At 52.3% G+C, this 17,560-nt stretch overlaps 2 protein-coding genes across 6 annotated transcripts in view; both read right to left on the reverse strand.

Moving 5' to 3' along the window:
- Positions 1 to 4,980, reverse strand: part of Myoz3 (myozenin 3) — a 13,186-nt gene extending 8,206 nt beyond the window's left edge. The window contains exons 1-2 of the mRNA XM_005356388.2: positions 4,845 to 4,980; positions 3,309 to 3,370 (exon numbers count right to left, since the gene is read on the reverse strand). Coding sequence (XP_005356445.1) covers positions 3,309 to 3,369 — 61 coding nt within the window. The 5' untranslated portion in view covers position 3,370; positions 4,845 to 4,980. The remainder of the gene's footprint in view (positions 1 to 3,308; positions 3,371 to 4,844) is intronic.
- A 2,155-nt stretch (positions 4,981 to 7,135) lies between these two features.
- Positions 7,136 to 17,560, reverse strand: part of Synpo (synaptopodin) — a 34,709-nt gene continuing 24,284 nt past the window's right edge. For 4 of the 5 annotated variants that reach the window (XM_005356150.2, XM_026783497.1, XM_026783496.1 and 1 more), the window contains exons 2-3: positions 13,813 to 16,190; positions 7,136 to 9,641 (exon numbers count right to left, since the gene is read on the reverse strand). In XM_005356150.2, the coding sequence (XP_005356207.2) occupies positions 8,988 to 9,641; positions 13,813 to 16,190 (3,032 nt within the window). In that variant the 3' untranslated portion in view covers positions 7,136 to 8,987. Of the gene's footprint in view, positions 9,642 to 13,812; positions 16,191 to 17,560 lie in introns of those variants that run through there. The other variant, XR_001229112.1, reaches the window with a different exon arrangement.

Consider the following 17,560-nt stretch of genomic DNA (forward strand, 5'->3'; position numbering starts at 1 on the left):
ATGCTGCATGGCCCCTCCTGTCTCTGCCTCCTGATGCTAGGGTTACAGGAACCTGCCGCCATGCTCAATGAATTGTACATGAATACTAGGGATTGGGACTCTGATCTCCCTTCTTGCATGGAAGTACTTTTCACCCACTGAACCATCCCCCTTGTCCCTCTTGTCACTGTCAAGAAGGAGTCAGACTACAGCCGAGCTGTGTCCTCAGTCAGTCCTTCCGGTGCACAAGAGCACCCTGACTCTTCTTTCAAGGATCTCACCCAAGACAAGCTTTGGGACCACCATGATGAACTGGTTGGATAAATATGACACATTGCGAACAATGATGTGCTTTGGAAGCTGGCAGAGGGGACGCAGCAAGATAAATCATGCAAGGATGGAAAGAAACCTGTGGTCTGCTGCTAAGGGAAAAAGAAAGACCCTGGAGAACATGGTCCATGTACATGTGCATATAAAAATGGTGAACAGAAGAATCCACACCAGGATGCTGACAGTGGTTAGTCTATTCAAGTAGTTTCATTATGAAGAACTTTCAAATGCATTCATGTGCTATTTTGTTTGAATTGTTAAAAAAAAACAATTATTTTTTTTTTGGTGTTTTTCCTGAATGTATGTCTGCACCACATGCATACAATACCCACAGAGGTAGGAAGAGAGTGTCAGATGCCCTAGAACTGGCGTTATAAACAGTTGTGAGCCCCCAAATGGATTCTGGGAACTGAACCCCAGTCCTCTGGAAGAGCTGACAGAGCTTTTAACCAACTGAGCACTCCTCTGGCCACTTGTCTGGATATTTTAACTGGAGGTGTTATTTACAAAAGCACAATAGAAGTAGCAGATCTGGGGACAGAGAGACCAACAGTCAAATATCAGCTTTGCTACCTACCAACCAGGACCACCTGGCCCCTCTGAGCCCTGCTTCTGTTTTGTAGAGCCGGAATGATAATATGCAACTTCAGGCTGTTGTGATGCTCAAGTAGCTTAATACATAAAAGCTTCTAGCACAGTGTCTATCCCATAGCATCCAGAAATAATGATAAATAATGATAAGTGCTTTGATTGCTATTGCTTTTTTTTTTTTTTGAGGGGTAGGGTTGAGACAGGGTTTCCTTGTGTAGCCCTGGCTGCCTTGAAACTTGCTCTGTAGACCAGGCTGGCCTTGAACTCAGAATTCTGCCTGTACTGCCTCCCAAGTGCTGGAATTAACGAGGTATGCCACCACTGCCCAGTGATCGCTATTGCTTTTCAATGGCTGCTTTAACTTGAAAATGGCTTGAGTGTCTGTGATGGTTTGATGTTCACTATTTAAATTCTTGATCCCTAGTTGGTGGCACTGTGTAGGGTGGCTATGAAAACTTGAGGAAACAGGGTCTGCTGAAGTAGTGTGTCACTTGAGGGCTGACTGTGAGAGACTGTAGCATCACCCCACTTCCTGTGCTTTCTCTCTGTTTGCTTGTGGTCGAAGATGTGATCTCTCAGCTTCCTGCTCCCGCTGCCTGCTGCTGTACCTCCCATCCATTATGGATTCTCCCTCTGGAGCTGGAAGTCCCAACAAACTCTTCCTTCTGCAAGCTGCCTTTGTCACTGGTTCTCATTATAGCAACAAAAGATAGCTATTACATGTCATAGCAATAATCATGTCTGGTATACATTACGTTTGTTGATAGTTGGGGGGTCTGTAATTAATGACAGGAACAAGAGACATAGAATTCAGCTGCATGACTCCTCCAGTTTAAGCATCAATACTTCACAGTTTGCATATACAAGCACGCAAAGTCATGGAGGATGTGTCTAGGAGTGTGAGTTAATGTTACACTGCATGCTTGTCTAGCATACATGAAGCCCTAAGTTTGATCTTTAGCATCCAAAAGGGCGGGGGGGGGGGACAACAAAAAGAGACAAGAACACACAAGGTAGGTTAAAAGACTAACTCACATATAAAGCCATACAAAGCAGAGGTTACAGTTCAGTTGTTAGTGTTTGCTTAAATGTGCTAAACTCTGAGTTTGATTCCCAGTGCCACATAAAGCCAGACTGGAGGCTGGAAAGATGGCTCATTGAGTAAGAGCATGTATAAACATGAGGCTCTGAGTTCAAATCCCAGTACCCGTATGAGAAGCTGTACTCCTTAAACCCCAGAACTGCTAGAGGACAGAGACCAAGGGTCCTGCAGGCCTGCTAGCTAGTCAGCCTAGCTCCAGGCTCAGTGGGAGACCCTGGGTCAAAGAATAAGGTTGAAAACGATAGACCAGGACAACCAACGTCTTCTCCTGGCTTTTTTTGTGCATATGTGTGTGCACACGTATACACACACACACACATACACACACGCATACACATACACATACACATACACATACCCACTCATCTACCTGCTCCTGCCCACCCCTACCACATTGCACTCTCAAAGGTCATTGTCAGCAATAGAGCAAGTTTGAGACCATCCTGAGATATATGGGACCCTGTCTCAAAAAAATATATATTTCTAAAAATAAATTGTAAGTCACACGACACAAGTGTTGAATCTGTCAGTCTCTGACCAAGACTGAGCAGCAAAGGAGCTCGGGAGCATTTATCAGAGTGTCTTTGTTGCCAAGTCCGTGCCAGTCATCTGGGCATTAGTCCAAAAGACAACAGTGTGGGCCCAGCGCCAGCTGCACCAAAACATAGTCCCAGGAGGTGATGCTGTGGGTCTGGATTTTAATCAACAACACAGAGCCACTGAGGTCACACAAAAGCTTGAAACCCCCCACTAAGGTGAACTAATTTTTAGACTATTTGAAGTGCTCTAATCAATTCCACGCTTATAATGGGACTTCTCAAAGTGGCCTTGTAAAATCGCCAAGCATGGATCTTAGGTGACTTATTCATAAAGTTGATCCACGTCTTAGTAAAATGGTTTGAGGCCAGCTGAGCCACCTTCCCTTCAGTCTCCCCATGCCCCAACACACATGAAATGGAACTGGGCTACCTGTCCTGTCTCTAGGCTTCAGTGAGACCCACAGTTGGGCTGAATCTGGAACCAAAGGGAGTCCTTGGAGCTCAGTTTGGCCTCAGAGAGGGTTGGGAACAGGATGATCTTGGAACCAAGGATGTGGTTGGGGTTACTCAGCTGTTGTGGAGAAGGGTAAGTTCCCACAAAAGCCTCAGAAAGCATCCTAGCCCAAGGGCATACTCCAGAGAGGCGTCTAGAGGGGATTACTGTGGAACCCTCACTTGCTTGCCAGCCCTGAGACCAGCAGGCCTGAATGGCCATAACCTGAGGTCAAGGGGAGTCTGCGGAACATAGAGGGCTGAGTTTACCTTACCTGGCTCAGCAAGATCTCCTGTGACAGCCATCGCTGGCTCCTTCTGTTCCTTGGGGATCATCCTGCGGGGGAGAAACTCCCACAAATGGCTCAGGAAGCCTCCTTTCTGCCCCCCGCAACCTCCTCTTAGTCCTTTTCGCCCAGCCCCAGCCCCGAGCTGACCATAGTCACAAGCAAAGGCTAGAGGGGTTGAAGGGCATTTGAGGTCTGTATACGAAGGAGAAGACTGTGGGCTTAGAAGGTCACACAAATCAGAGGCCAGTGTTCTAGGAAATCACTCTCTTTAAGGGCTTCTCCCTAGGGCCCTGTCCCCAGGCCTGGGGCTTCAGGGGTGGGGAAATTAGGGCATCAGGCACGGTTGTCATCATGACCTAAGAGCTCTAACTGGAGGCTAGAAGAGGTTGGGGCATCATGAATTAAGTCAGGGCTACCCTGGAGTCTACACACTGATACTTGGTCCTGAGGCTAGCCCAACAATATAGGCAAAACCATCACATCCTCCCCTCTCTCTACATCTTTGAGCTACTTCTATGGCAACAGAAGTTATCTTTGGTAAATGCCAGTATAACCACCTCATTACCAGCTCCCCCTCTATAGTCCCCTTACACATTCCCCTTTCAGAAATCTGGCCCCTGCTCACCTGTCCTAACTCAGTTCCAAGCACCACCTCAAGTCCCCAGCCCTCAGCTGTCCCTACCTGGCATTTTGTCTCTTACTCTTCCTTCATCCCTCTCTTGCTTTCCAGGAATCTTGGAACGGATTCACAAATACAAGCCCCAGAGAACCTGTGTGAGTTCCCAACCCACTTTCCCTAACACGGGTCAGGAAAGGAAACCCAGCCTTGAGTCCCTCAACCCCCTCCTGACGCTGTGTACCCCTCTCCTTGGCTCTCAGATCTTTCTGTGCTCCATCTGTGTCCCCATACACAACAGGACCCTGGACACTGAGCTAAGTCCAGTAGGCTCCCTTGACTTTCTCTGCATGTATGACCAAGTAATAAACAAGTAATCCACTAGCTCTGTGCCTCAGTTTCTCCTTTGTAATTTAACAGCACGGATTAGACTAAACCACAAGAATGGGTTGGTTTCAGGGTTATCCATGGACCTCTAAAACTGAATACAAACCCGAGCATGTCTGCACACGGTTGAGGGTCACGAGATAATTGACAAGCGCCAACTATGACTTATCTGAGTTAGAACACCATAGTTCTCAGATCTGTCCCCAGAAAAACATTCACAGGATCTGAGCAGGGTCCCCCATTTACAGTCAGGGAGTTGTCTCTCTGCAGGCAGTGCCTATGATCCTGAAGACCAAGCAAAACCACTACCTCCCCTCATCTTTAACCCCAGCCTTCCCATTGGATGTCCAGGATCCTGGAGCCTATAATTCCCTTCCTCCTAATGCAGACCCTGGACTTCTGTGAGGCCCACCCACCCCCCAGATCACCTACAAGGCCCTGAAAATTACCTCATCTCCTCTGCCCACTCTCCCTAGGTCCCAAGAGCTCCCTGGAAGATGAGAGGATGATGCCTGTACCTGGTGGGGCCACAGTAGGTGGGAAGGAATGTCAGACCCTTAAGATTAACACCTCCGTCGGGGAGCTGGAGTTGTGTGGTCAGTGTCTAATGCAGTCTCCCTGGTCAGCAGTCAGTGAGCAGGGTGTGTCCTACAGCCAGTGCTGGCTTCAGCTGACAAGAATCACTCTCGCCTTCTCCGTGGGTCAGCCTTATTTCGGGCTGCAACAGGAGCCGGGGCCAGATGCGAAAAGCACTGGGCTCTGGGGAAGACAGGTGTCCCGGCAGCAGGCCCTTGCAAACAGGAAGGGCTTGCACCCCCTGGCGCGGTCACATTCGAACTCTGGGGATTGGCTGCCTTCACTGGAGCTTGGTAACGGCTGCATCCCTAGTATCTAGAGTAATGCCTAATAGAAATTCAACAAATGTTCACTGCATAAATGAAGTAGGGATGGGCAGAGGAGTAAGTGAACAAATTCCCCAATATTTTTTCTTGGCTTTTCCTTTCTCCCTCCCTCCCTCGCTTCCTCCTCTCCCTCCTTCTTCCCATCTCTCCTTTCTTCCCTCTTGCCTGCCTTCCCTCCCTTTCTCTTTCTCATCCTCCCTACTATCTTCTCATATTCTCTGAGTCTCTATCCGTGGACTAAAAATAAATATGCCCGGACTCTATCTCCAAGGAGCTCAGCTAGCCCAGACTTGACCAGTAAAGCAGCCTTTGTGCTATCATCTCTCTAGCATTGCTCTGAAAGAGCTCAAGGAGCAGGGAACATGGTGCCAGCTCAGTGTGAAGCCTAGGAAGTCCTCCCAGAGGAAGACGCATTGGCACTGGATCTTGGAGGATGCAGGATTTGTGGGAGCCCACCAGGCAGAGGTGACCTGCAGGTGGAGGACAGATCTCTTGCAAAGACTGTGGGGGGGTTGGCAAATAGGAGTTGAGGGTGGTGCTGGGAGTTGAAGCCAGACAGGTGGGAAGAGGCCAGATTTCCAAAGGGAACTTGTGTTGCAAAGGGCTGATTAGGAGATTAAGCTGGCAGAAGGTGGTGGTCAAATTGACATTTTCCAGCGACAGCTGCTGTACACATACAGGGCTGAAAGGGGCCAGGCTAGAGGCAGGGAGATTGTGTGGTAGCCAAAGAGAGATGGAGGGTAACTGACTTAGGGTGGAGACAGAAGCAGTGGGGAGGAGGAGAGGTTATTGAGGGGCACTTGAATAACGCCCGCATCTTGGAGATGGTCTGGAAATGCGAGGTGTGGGAAGGAAGGAACAGGAGGGGGTGAGGTCGGATGGTGAGCTCATTCCATCAAGGATGAATTAGCTTAAGGTACTGAGTGCTGGACAGCAGGCAGTTAGATACTGACTGCTCTCAGGATAGGTTCCAGCAGAAGTTATAACTTGTGAAAGGCACGCAAGTCAATCCCAGGAAAGGGTGGGCACACAACAGGGTGGCAAGCACCTGAGTCCATCAGTGCAGATGGCCCCAGTGGCCTTTCTGACACCCATGCAGGGCAGCATCCTGGGCTTTGCTCTTTTTTTTTAAAAGATATATTTATTTATTATGTATACAACATTCTGCCTTCATGTATGCCCGCATGCCAGAGGAGGGTGCCAGATCTCATTACAGATGGTTGTGAGCCACCATGTGGTTGCTGGACATCGAACTCAGGACCTCTGGAAGAGCAGCCAGTGCTCTTAACCACTGAGCCATCTCTCCAGCCCCTGGGCTCTGCTCTAAATGCAGCTTTCTGCCCCTTGGGTTTCTGGGTCCAGTCTCTGCTGGGCCTGAATCTAGAGGTAGAGCTAAGGGATGGCCTCATCTAAAAGTAGGAACAAAATCACTCTTTCTGAACCAAGGTTGGCCCATGGAAATTGGGTCCCTGATGACTCTGGTCTCACTACAGTTGCCTAAACTCACATGGAACCTCCCCTGGAGACTCTTGTCCCCAACCTGGAATCCTGAGTTCAATGAAGAAGTAGTAGTAGCAGAGCGCTGGACCCTGCCCCAGGTTGGCTCTGCCCACTATGGCCGCAGCATTCTGTAGCAGCACCACTCTGAGACACTACTTAGATCAACTCTCCCCTCACTCAAATGGGGAAACAGAGACATGGGGAAGGGGAGGTGTACTCAGATCCACCTAGCTAATCAATGACAGAATCTAGACTTCAATTCAAGGATGCCTATAATCCCAGGTTTTTCCAGCTGTTCTTATGGTTTCCAAAATCCAAGACCATGTGGCTCAGATATTCTGTGGACTGATATATGCTTGGGAAGAAGAAAAAGGCTTCCTGAAAGGCAAAAATGACACAGGAGGCAGAAGAATGCAGAAAGCATTTATTGCTCTGAATTCTACAAGAGGCATGAGGCAGGATACAGGCAAGCTCTAGTGTGTTAGAGACCATAAGGGAGAAGGCAGTCACCATGGCAGAACAGCAGAAACAGAACTGTAGTTTCTCAAAGCTGCCTCCTGCTGGTTGTCTGAGGAAATGCAGGTAGAAGCTGATCTATGCATCAGCTGGATGTCTAATAGTGTCTTCTCTGGGAGGCATCCCTAGCCTGGGACTTTTTAGCTAAAAAGGATGCTGCAGCACATAGGAGCTTTGGTAAATGTATTCATTTATTGACTGAGCTGAGTACACTCTCATCTTCCCAGTGGAGACAGGTTCCCAACCATGGCCATTACGAACCTCTCCTATATCCCAATGTACTCCATCCCAACTTTGACTTTATTTCACCCTGATCCCTAGCTTCCTCTAGGGAGTTCTAGATCATCCTGATGTGCGGGTAAATCTACTAATTACTCCAAATCACATCATCCCTTGCCTTTAACAACATCCTCCTGTTTTGTTTCACCTACGTATATTTGCACCTCATTGAACTACAGCACCTGAACCCCCAGGTTCTGAATTCTGAAGCTGATATTTTGAACCTCAACAGGTATCATCAGCCAACGATGAAAACCACAAAGCTCAGCCACATCCTTCCCAGTGTCATTCTTGGGGACTGGAATCAGAGCCACTGAAGTTTAGGGGACCAGCTCCTCAAGGCCACTTGGGTATAGGCACAAGTTAGGCCAGAGTGAGATGTGAAGAAAATGAATATAGCAGTGCCCACTCTTCTGGGCCGAGGCCTGAAAGTGAAGGGAGGAGGCGTTTACTTGGTGACCAGAAACACAGGCCCATACTGGTATGGCCCCTTGACTTCCCACCCAGGTTTATTGTCTCTGAATTCAAACTCCGTGGTCCTCCACCCTCAACCTCCCTTTCTAATACTATGGGATGCATTTCAGGATGAGAACCCTCCCCAATACCGGAGTCCCCTCTATGCACCTTGGCCATGGCTTACATATTCTGCAAGGAGGACCTCTTTCCAATTAGGTAAGGCCAGGTGGGGGGCAGCCATGTAAGGCTCTCTTCTCTCCTCAGCTTTGAAAAACACCAGATTTCCCATGACCAGGCCCAGAAGGGCAGAGGTCTGGGGCTCCTGAGACCCATAGCCCCAGAGAACCCAGCACTTCACACACTGTTCTGCCCTGGCCATAGGGAGACCCCGGACACCCTGCACTGGGGCAACAAAGGCAGCAGGGCAGAGCCTGGGGAGACTCTTCCAGCTCCTTCTCCCCAGAGGGGCCCAGCAGGGCACCTTGAGCTTGCCTGGGAGATCTCGCTAAAGGTCACCAGATAAAAATAGGGCTAGTCTGAGAAGGGATGGAAAACAGTTGCTCTTGCCTAGAACTTGGTGCCAGGAGCCGGTGGTCAAGCCAGGGCCTGGTAATGGGTCACGGCCTAGGTTCTTTTCAACACTTTTCTCCAGGCTGCTGGAGAACGGAGTGAAGAAGGAGCACGCTGCAGGCCCAAGGGTGGGGGGCGTGGCTGCCTTCTCCAAGGCATGAGTGTGTGAATAGAAGGGGAAGATGTCTGGAGACTGCAGCGGCCAGAGCTGAGGGTCAGAGACAGGAGGCTCTCACTCAGGGTCACACAAAGGAATGGCAGAACCAAGGGTTAGAACCCAAGTTTGAGTGACTAGCTACCTGGCCCCCAGGCCCAGAGCTCTCCTTCTCTGACCCTTCTCTGGAGCTGTCCAATGAGGTCAGACCCTTTGGGGTCCCGGTGCTGGGGTTCCCCAAGCTTGGTGCCTCTTTGGGCTCAGCCCTTCCAGGGTGGGAAACTTTAGGTGGTGCAGGAGGCCTCGGTGGGGAGACTACCACGCTTGAACCTCAGGCTGCCATTCCAGCCTCGAGGACAGATATTGTAGCCGAGGATGCCAGGCGACTTTAGCCCGGAGTCCTCAGAGTCGAGGGACACGTCGGAGTCTGTGGGCGAGCGGCGGTAGGGAAAAGGCCTGGACGGCGTGGCCTGAGGACTCTGGGGACTAGCACAGGACGGAGGCCCGATCGGCAGCGGGCTCCGCGGGATGGGGGCGAAGGCGGCTCCGCGGAAGGCGCCTGCGGGGCGACCCGGTTGAGGAGAGCGCATGCGCGGCGGCGCCCCCCGCGGCGGGGAAAAGGGCCGCAGGGGCTCGGCAGCCGCTGGCCGCGGGGAGGCGCTCTTGCGCCGGGCCGCGTTGATGATGTTGCGCGCCAGAAGCGCCTGCAGCTGGCGGCTCGGGGGCCGCGCTTCGGCCTCCGGTCGCAGCGGGGAGACCGAGCGCTCGCTCCACGAGGGGGACATTGGTGGCGGCGGCGGCAGCGGCGGGGGGCTGCTCATGCTGCTCCGGTGACCCGGCTCCCACGGCCCCGGGCTCACCCAGCCGTCCAGGCTGCTGGGGGGCCGGGAAGCGCCCGGCGTCCAGGGCGGGGACGTGGGCAGGCTCTCGGGGCGGTCCTGGGGAGAGAGCAGAGAGGGCGAGGGGAAGGTTTAGTGCCAGGTCCTCCAAGTCAGGGTTTTGGAAAAGATCGAGTATGGTTGTCCATCATTCGGAGATCGGAAAGGTACCCAACAAAGTCAGGTAGTGCCTGAAGTAAAATACAGGTGGTTCAACTCAATGCCGAAGTTTTAAAAGCCTTTGCTATCTGGGGTCAGCCCCTCCTTGCTTTGGACACAGGTTCCCTCACTTGGTGGAAGGGAATGGGCAAGCAATCATCCAGCCCTTTAGCCTTCAGCTTCCTCCTCTCTATAATGGGGTGTCCAGGAAGTCGCGAGGAAAGACCAGCTCATATGAAGGGACATTGCGTGCATTAGCACGTTCCTCAGAGGGAATTACTAAACAGAAACTACCGTAAGTAGAGATGGAAAAGACACAGCAGGCTAAGGAATGGGGCTGGGATGCACACAGCCACAGGGGGTGAGGACAAGTCTTTTTAAATGACTACAGTCTATGTTTAATTTTGAACCATACGGTTGTCTTATCTACTCAAAAAACATAACTACCGCTATTAAGATTGGACCTCATGAATCCTTTCAGCCCTTATGTTTCAGTTACCTCCTCACTTTATTTTCTTGGGGGCCCAGTAGGAGTAAATTCCTGCTGGCGGGCAGAGACACAAAAGGAAGTCAAGCCTCTCATCTCTGGACAGCGTTCTTCCCTGTCTGCACTTCTTGCCAACGGGGGCAGTGAGACTGGTTCTGTGCAAAGCAGGTGGTGAAGGCATCTGCGGTGAAAAGCACTGCGCCGCTATGGTGGCAAATGCATTTCCTATCTATCTGAGTACTTATCCATCTATGTGTTTCTTCCTCAACTGTCATCTCTCACGTCTTCCAGTTAGGTCAGACCGATTAGGACGTTGATATTATCGCATTCATTTCGCTAGTGATGAAAATGAAGCCCAGAGGTGCAAATGACAGCCCAGTGGTCTGTGTGTGTGTTTCAAAGGCTACACCATGCTTAAACAGTGTTAAGGGGATTGAAAGCAGAGGGCTTGGGAATCCAGGCTAAACACACACACCTTAAACTATCCAGCTGTTGACCCCTATTCCAGAAATAAGTAGCTCGCCTGGGCTTTTGGTTGAGTCCACGTTCACTAGCAATCATCCGTTCATCCCAGTCCCAAGCTATCAGGTCCAGTCAGTGACTTCATCCCAATCAAAGCCTATAATCAATCACCCACAAGATCCATGCGTTCACCCAGTCAGCCATCTGCCAGTCATCCTTTCAACCAATGTAGAGAATGCAGTCCCTCCCAATCAAAAGGAAACGAGAGGCAGATGGTATAAACTGTCCAATCACACGGCAGCAGTTGCTAGAAGAGTCCAACCTCTGTGTCCTTTTACTAAAAGGCACCGTTAAGAAGAGCCAGAGAGGCCGGGCGGTGGTGGCGCACGCCTTTAATCCCAGCACTCTGGGAGGCAGAGGTGGGTGGATCTCTGGGAGTTCAAGGCCAGCCTGGTCTACAAGAGCTAGTTCCAGGACAGGCACCAAAAGCTACAGAGAAAACCTGTCTCGAAAAACAGAACAAAACAAAAAAGAGCCAGAGAGGATATAACGCTACAGTGACCTGTGGAGGCTTTTCCAGGATAGCCAATCTCCTCTAGGGAGCAACTCAAGGCTCAGCACCAGGCCTCCTCCCCTCTTTATTCCCAGGGTCAGGGTTCTATGTGTATATAAAAGCCAGAGTCCCTGAGAACTGTTCTCTGTGTGTGACACGTCGTAGCTTGCAACCAGGTCACCTATGGGAGACATACCACAAGTTTATGGAGAACTTCAAGGGAGGTTCCTGCCCCTGGTGAGACAGGAAGGACTAGCGGCTGAGACCAATCTCAGAGCCAAAAGCCAATCAAGGGGGCTCAGGCATGTCCCATTATCTAATGAGTGCTACAGACCCTATCAAAAAAAAAAAGGGGGGGGGGTAGAGCAGTGTCTTTCCTCTATCCTCAACACAGTTTGGGCTAGCCTCGGGAAAGAAGTGAAGGGAGGAAAACGCCCTCCTTTCCTAGACAGCCCATGGCTGACACCAACAGATGCAGACACACAGCAGGCACAGTAGCACACAGCACCCAGGGACACAACCTCACTCCCACGCTCACGCACGCACGCACGTGCGCGCGCACACACACACACACACACACACACACAGCTGAGCGGTTCCACTTAACTTCCAGGACCCAATCAGGGCAGAGAGCCCCAGCCCGTGGCAGCAACAGCGCAGAAGAAAGAAGCAAGGCAGATAGATTTGAGACAGAGTGTATTGAGAACAGAAGACAGAACCAAGTGGCAGAGCTCAGCCCAGCAGCAAGAGCTACAGGACGGAGGACGGGCTTCTCCACTGCCACCTCCACCCTCACCCCAGGTACAAAAGAGCAGGGTCTCCTAGGGGCTCACTCTGTTCTGGGGAGACCTGAAGAAGCCAAGCTCACTCGCAGTTCCCACATGCATCCCCCTCTCCCGCTTGGATGAGCTCCCTTGACAAGGCACCCCTGTTCCCATGGAGACAAGCCCAAAGCGCAGGAAAACTGCGCACTCAGCCAGTGCACTCAGCCCAGCACGGTCACCGCCTCCACCACCCCTGCCTCTCTGGGATCCCAGAAATAGGGCTGGGAAAGAGGAAGTGGGTGGTCCTAGCCCCAAGTCTTGGGAAGATTCCATCTAAATATGTCTTCTTGGGCCTGCATTCTCCACCCCCAACGAAGACTAGTTCGGTGGAGGGAGGGGCTGTACCATATCCAAAGAGGGGCAGGGAATGGTGATCTCAGGCTACCTGACTCGACACCCTCTGTATGAATGGGGAAACTGAGGCCCAAAGTGAACATCCAGTCAGAACTCTCGTCTGAGCCCAATCTTTTCCTCAAAGCTCTAGGGTCTACCCTGTCCCTCTCTTCTGAGCTACCGTGCCCTGGTCCAGCTGTCACCAGCTGATCCCAAGCTTAAGCTCGCCCTGTCCAGGCTTCTGACTGTGGCTTGCTGCAGTAGCTCATTCCACTGTACCTCACCAGGTCACTCTCATCGAAAGCTAACTCCTGTGTCCCTCAGCAACAGCCCATCCTTTCTACTTTTTTTCTGTATGACAGTCCCCTTGCCTCTGAGGCCTTTAGTCCACTACACGAGCCTAGTCTCTCAATCTTCAGCCATTACCACAACTGGAAGACCCTGTGTCCATGAGAAAACTAAGGTCCAGAAAGGAAAAGTGAATTGGCCAAAGTCACCCAGCAAATGGAAGGTACATGAGTCTAGAACATTCTTCCATTGCGTCTCCCTGGGCCTGTGCTGTTGCACTGAGGTGGCTTGTTTTGGTCAAGGAGACCTTGGCTGAGGTCAGTATATGACTCAAGGGTCACTCTCCTAATGTCTGCATAGCCCCCTTTAAAGGACATTCTTCTCAGGGATACCCTGGGATGTCCCCTCACCCCAGAACAGTGAGGGCAAGGCAGTTGGAAACAGGTCTGAGGTCTGAGCCCAAAAGTTTCCCTCCCTGTGTAGAGTCAGGTCCTGGAGAGGGCATGGAGGCTGCAGAGTCTCAGAGAGCAGGAAGACAAGCATCAGAAAACAGTGATACGCTCAAGTCCACAGGCAGCAGAGGACTCAGGAGAGGAGGCAGAGCCAGGCAAAGCTCTCTGAGGCAGTGGAGAGGAAATGTCCAGAAGGCAGAGGAGAAGAAACACCCTGTGGAGGTGAGAATCCAGAAGCAGGAAGCCAGATGCCAGGAGCCTGAGCCCTATGAGTAAGGCACAGCCAGAAGCCACTGTCTGTTCCAGAAGTCCCATCGAGGAGCCCTCTGGGCCTTCAGCCAGCAAGACACTGCCATCAGGGTCCATCCCTGAAGCTTGCAAGGCCAGGGAAAGACTGTTTAACAGGACCCTCTCGGGGTAGTCTTATTCTATGACCCTCCGCACCACCCAGACAAGGAGTCTACACCCCTTTGTCTACAGCTCGGAGAGAGGAGATGGTCCACCCACGGTTGCATAGCTAGCTGTTGGCAACAGCCAGACCTTGATCCATGGGTGCCTATCTTCTCGCTAAGCCCCGAACCACATCCTGCCACATCTTCTCTCTGACCCTCCGAGAAGGAGGCAAGACAGGCACTGGGATGCGTTACTTGAAGCAGAAAGAAGGCTTCCACACCTGGGCCTCGATTCCGGCATTCCGGGTGGAGAAGGAAGGCCTGGGGGCCTGCTTGGCTCGGGGAGACCAGGCCCTGGAGGGAGACACGGGCGAGATGTCACTGCTGTAGGTGGGGCTCACAGCAGTGGGCTGGAGGCTGTCCTGGACAGGGACAGTGTAGAGGCCTGGGGAGGAGCGGGAAGCCCGAGGCAGAGCAGGAGATGGTGGCAGGCCTGCCCTAGGCAGGTTGGGCACCAGGTCCAGGGAGCTAGGCTTGGCTGGAGAGGCGGCACGAGGTGAGACAGTGCGGGACGGAGTGCGTGGTGAGGTGGAGCGGGATGAGGTCTTGGGAGGTTCCTTGACGGGAGACAGAGCGTAGAGTGAAGGCCTCATCTGGTATGGCTGCTGCTTGGTAGGTTCTGGGCGCAGGACCCCATTCTCCGGCAGATAGCCGTGGTAGAGAGAGGCAGGCGGAGTCCGCGCTGGGCTTAGGGATGCCACTCGGAAGCCCCCAGGGGCATTAGTAGAATACTTCCAGGATGACGGCAGGGACATAGTAGGTGAGGGGCAGCGGGCCAATTCAGTGTGGCCTGCAGACTCTATGACGTATTTCTCCATCCGCGACTGGCGGCGGGCATAGAGCTCAGCTCCCTTCCCTGAGGCCTCTGAGAGGTTCTGGTTGGGTGTGGGCTTCGGCTTAGCCTTAATACGGGGTGACTTGAGGCAGGAGGCCCACTCAGGGACAGTCTCCTCAGCGGCTGCAGGGCTGGCCCTGTCCCGAGCTATTGGTTCCTGCTGGAAATTGGAGGCCTCAGCTCCCAGGGCAAAGGGCTCATCTTCCATGCCCACCTCCCCATGGTCTCTCTGCCTCCGCTTCTCATCAGCTGTCTGCACTAGGTCCAGCAAGTCTGGATTCGGGGTCACCTTGGGCTTCTCCACGAAAGTGAACATTGATTTCCGGCTGCCTCGGCGGGCCATAGACTCTTCCAAAATGCCTGTCTTGTTGGCAGGGGCTACCTGGCTCTTCAGATGAGGTGGCTTGGGGTCAGAGCTGGGGTACAGAGTAGAATAAGAAGGAGGAGACCTAACCCGGGAAGCCACTGGGGCTGTTGACAAAGTCTCGGCATAGGTGGGGGGTGGGGTGAAGCTTCCTAAAGGGCGTCTCTCCAGGACTGGGCTTCGCTGCCCAACCAGCCTCCTTTCTACCATTGGGCTGCGGGACATCATGTGCCTTTGAGGCTGGGGACTTCTGTCCACCATGGAGGTAGTCGGGGGAGCCCAGGCCTTCTCTCCAAAATGTCGCCTTCCCATCATGGGGCTGTGTTCCACCTGGCTGGTACTCCCTGGTGACTGGATCCCAAAAGGCCGGGCTGTCCTGTTGACCACCGATGCGGGCTTGGCTAGCGTGAGATGCACTTCACTGTACACCTTGGTGGGCGTGGTGACAGCTGCACGGCTGGACATCTCTTGCTCTGCTGACGCCACTGGGTTGCTAGGCTGCACGTCAACGAGCAGGGAGCTGGACATGAGATCTGCTGCTGGTGGCCCAGAGCTGGAGAGGGGAGTGACCTCTCTAGAGAAGGTGCTGGTGGCAGGGGATGGAGCTGACACCTTATCAATCAGCAGAATGCTGGATCTCACCTCCCCTGCTGGCCCCTGGGGCTGCCCATCAGCACATGGAGTGCTGGGCTTGGAATCGGGTGTGCCATTTGTGGGATACTGGGCCTCAGATGAATTCTGTTGGACAGGGGTGACAGCGGCTGGGGGATTCTGATTCACATCGGTGGTGGGCTGGTTGTGGTGGCTGTTGGACGCTGGTGTGGTGAGTGTAGCATTGGGCGAGGAGAGGTTCTGGTTGATGTCTGCAGCTGGACTGTGTGCCTCTGTTGTTGGAGGGTTTGGTGAGGACTGTTCGGCCTCCCGGCTCTGGGACAGGTGGAGCCCATTAGCGGTTAGCAGGGCTGCATTCTCCTTTAAATAAACCACCAGTGGTACTTCTTCTTCCTCGCTGGCAACCTTCTCCAGATGCCGCAGGAGGCTGGCTTCCTCTGAGTAGCCTTCCATGATGTGGCCAGGGACACCTCTGCTGGGGCTTCGGGGGCTGGGATGCTTTGGAGAGCCTGGCTTGGGTGGAGATGGAGGTCTCAGACTGAGCCCTGGGGCATGGCCTGTGGGGTTCGAAGGATGCCCTGCTGGGAGGGCCTCTTGACTATGCTTTGGTGGCTTCTTGCCACGGCTCTCCAAGGTGAACTCGTTCACCCTCTGCCGGCGCCTGTTGAAGAGCTGGACCCCTCGGGAGTTGGAGCTGGGAGGGGTGGTCAGCTGGGCTGCAATCTGCTGGCTCCACGCCTTGGCCTCCTTCAGATCCTTTTCAGTGAAGCTAGTGCTCCGGCCTAAGGCTGCAGAGAGTACACAGGCCTAGTTAGCAAATGGGCGTACAGACAGTCACCACCAAGCCCTCCTACAGCTGACCATTTCTTTGAAATATGACCTTTGCCCGGTTTCCCAGAATCAGCTGTCATGAGGAGTCAAGGATGAAGCTGCTCAGATGTTCAGGACGGCCTGCCCATTCCACTGGACGGCCCAGGAAGGTTGCCAAGACAGTGCTTCTCCAAACTGAGTCACCCCACTAACTACATCTCCCATGGTCCCCCTGACCACCAGCCACTCTCACCCCTTGAGAATGTTTCTCATCATCTCTGCCTCCCTTCTACACTAGAGAAGAGGAAGTGGAAGAAAGACAGGGCCAAGTAAGGCGCCTTCCACGCCTCAAGCACAGGGAACATCCTTTTCCCTGACAGTGCGCCCTCCCTGGAGGGGCCTTGCTGTCTCGGATCTTATCTCTGCTTTTCCTCCCTGGCACTCAACTGCTCTTGAAATTCAAGTGTTTGCACATCTCCTGATTCATCTTCTCCCCTCAAACACAGCTCTGAGGGCCTCGCTTGATACGTTTTCCTCTCTGACTCCAACCCCGAGAACAGTGTTTGGTCTAAAGAGTCCCAAATGTGCAAAGCAACCCCAAAATACTTTCCATATGCCTTTCTGGGGGGTCTTTTACACTCTCAAATTCAGAGTAGGGCCATTTGCTTGATGTTTTATAGGAAGATGCTACAAAGATTTATTTTTTTAAGGCATTTTATCATTGTGGGGAATCCTGTACCACTTTGCACGTGTGGAGGCAGAAGATAGTAAGTGGAGTTGGGTCTCTTCGACTTTTACGTGGGTTCTGAGGCCCAAACTCCAGGCTTGCACAGTAAAATGCCTCTACCTGTTGAAGCATCTCACCTGCCCCTAAGACTTCTTTTTAAAAAATAGGTTAACAGGCTAGGCATGGTGACGCACGCCTTTAATCCCAGCACTTGGGAGGCTGAGGCAGGTAGATTTCTGACCTAGGGTAGCCCGGTCTATGTAGTGAGTTCCAGGACAGCCAGGGCTACACAGAGAAACCTCTCTCTGTGTAGGTTTCTAGACAGAGAAAGGTTAACACATTCAAATAAAAAAGTAACCATGGCAGTGTCCCCACCCCTGATTATACCACATCAAATCAAGAATCCATTCTGCCAGTTTCTTCTATATCCTTCCACAAGCTTCCCTCATTTTTATAAAGAAAATGATTTAAAAGTCCATATATTCTAACATAAGTGAAATGTCAGTGGCGGTCACACTGACCCACTGTGTTCATTTATCTTGCTCTCCCAAGTGTACTGGGTGACAGCCACTGTGTGCCTGGACTGCAGAGGAGAACTTCTCTGAGAAAGTTCAGAGATTC

The sequence above is a fragment of the Microtus ochrogaster genome, chromosome 18 (genome assembly GCF_000317375.1).
Source record: "Microtus ochrogaster isolate Prairie Vole_2 chromosome 18, MicOch1.0, whole genome shotgun sequence".
In the NCBI taxonomy this organism is placed as follows: Eukaryota; Metazoa; Chordata; class Mammalia; order Rodentia; family Cricetidae; genus Microtus; species Microtus ochrogaster.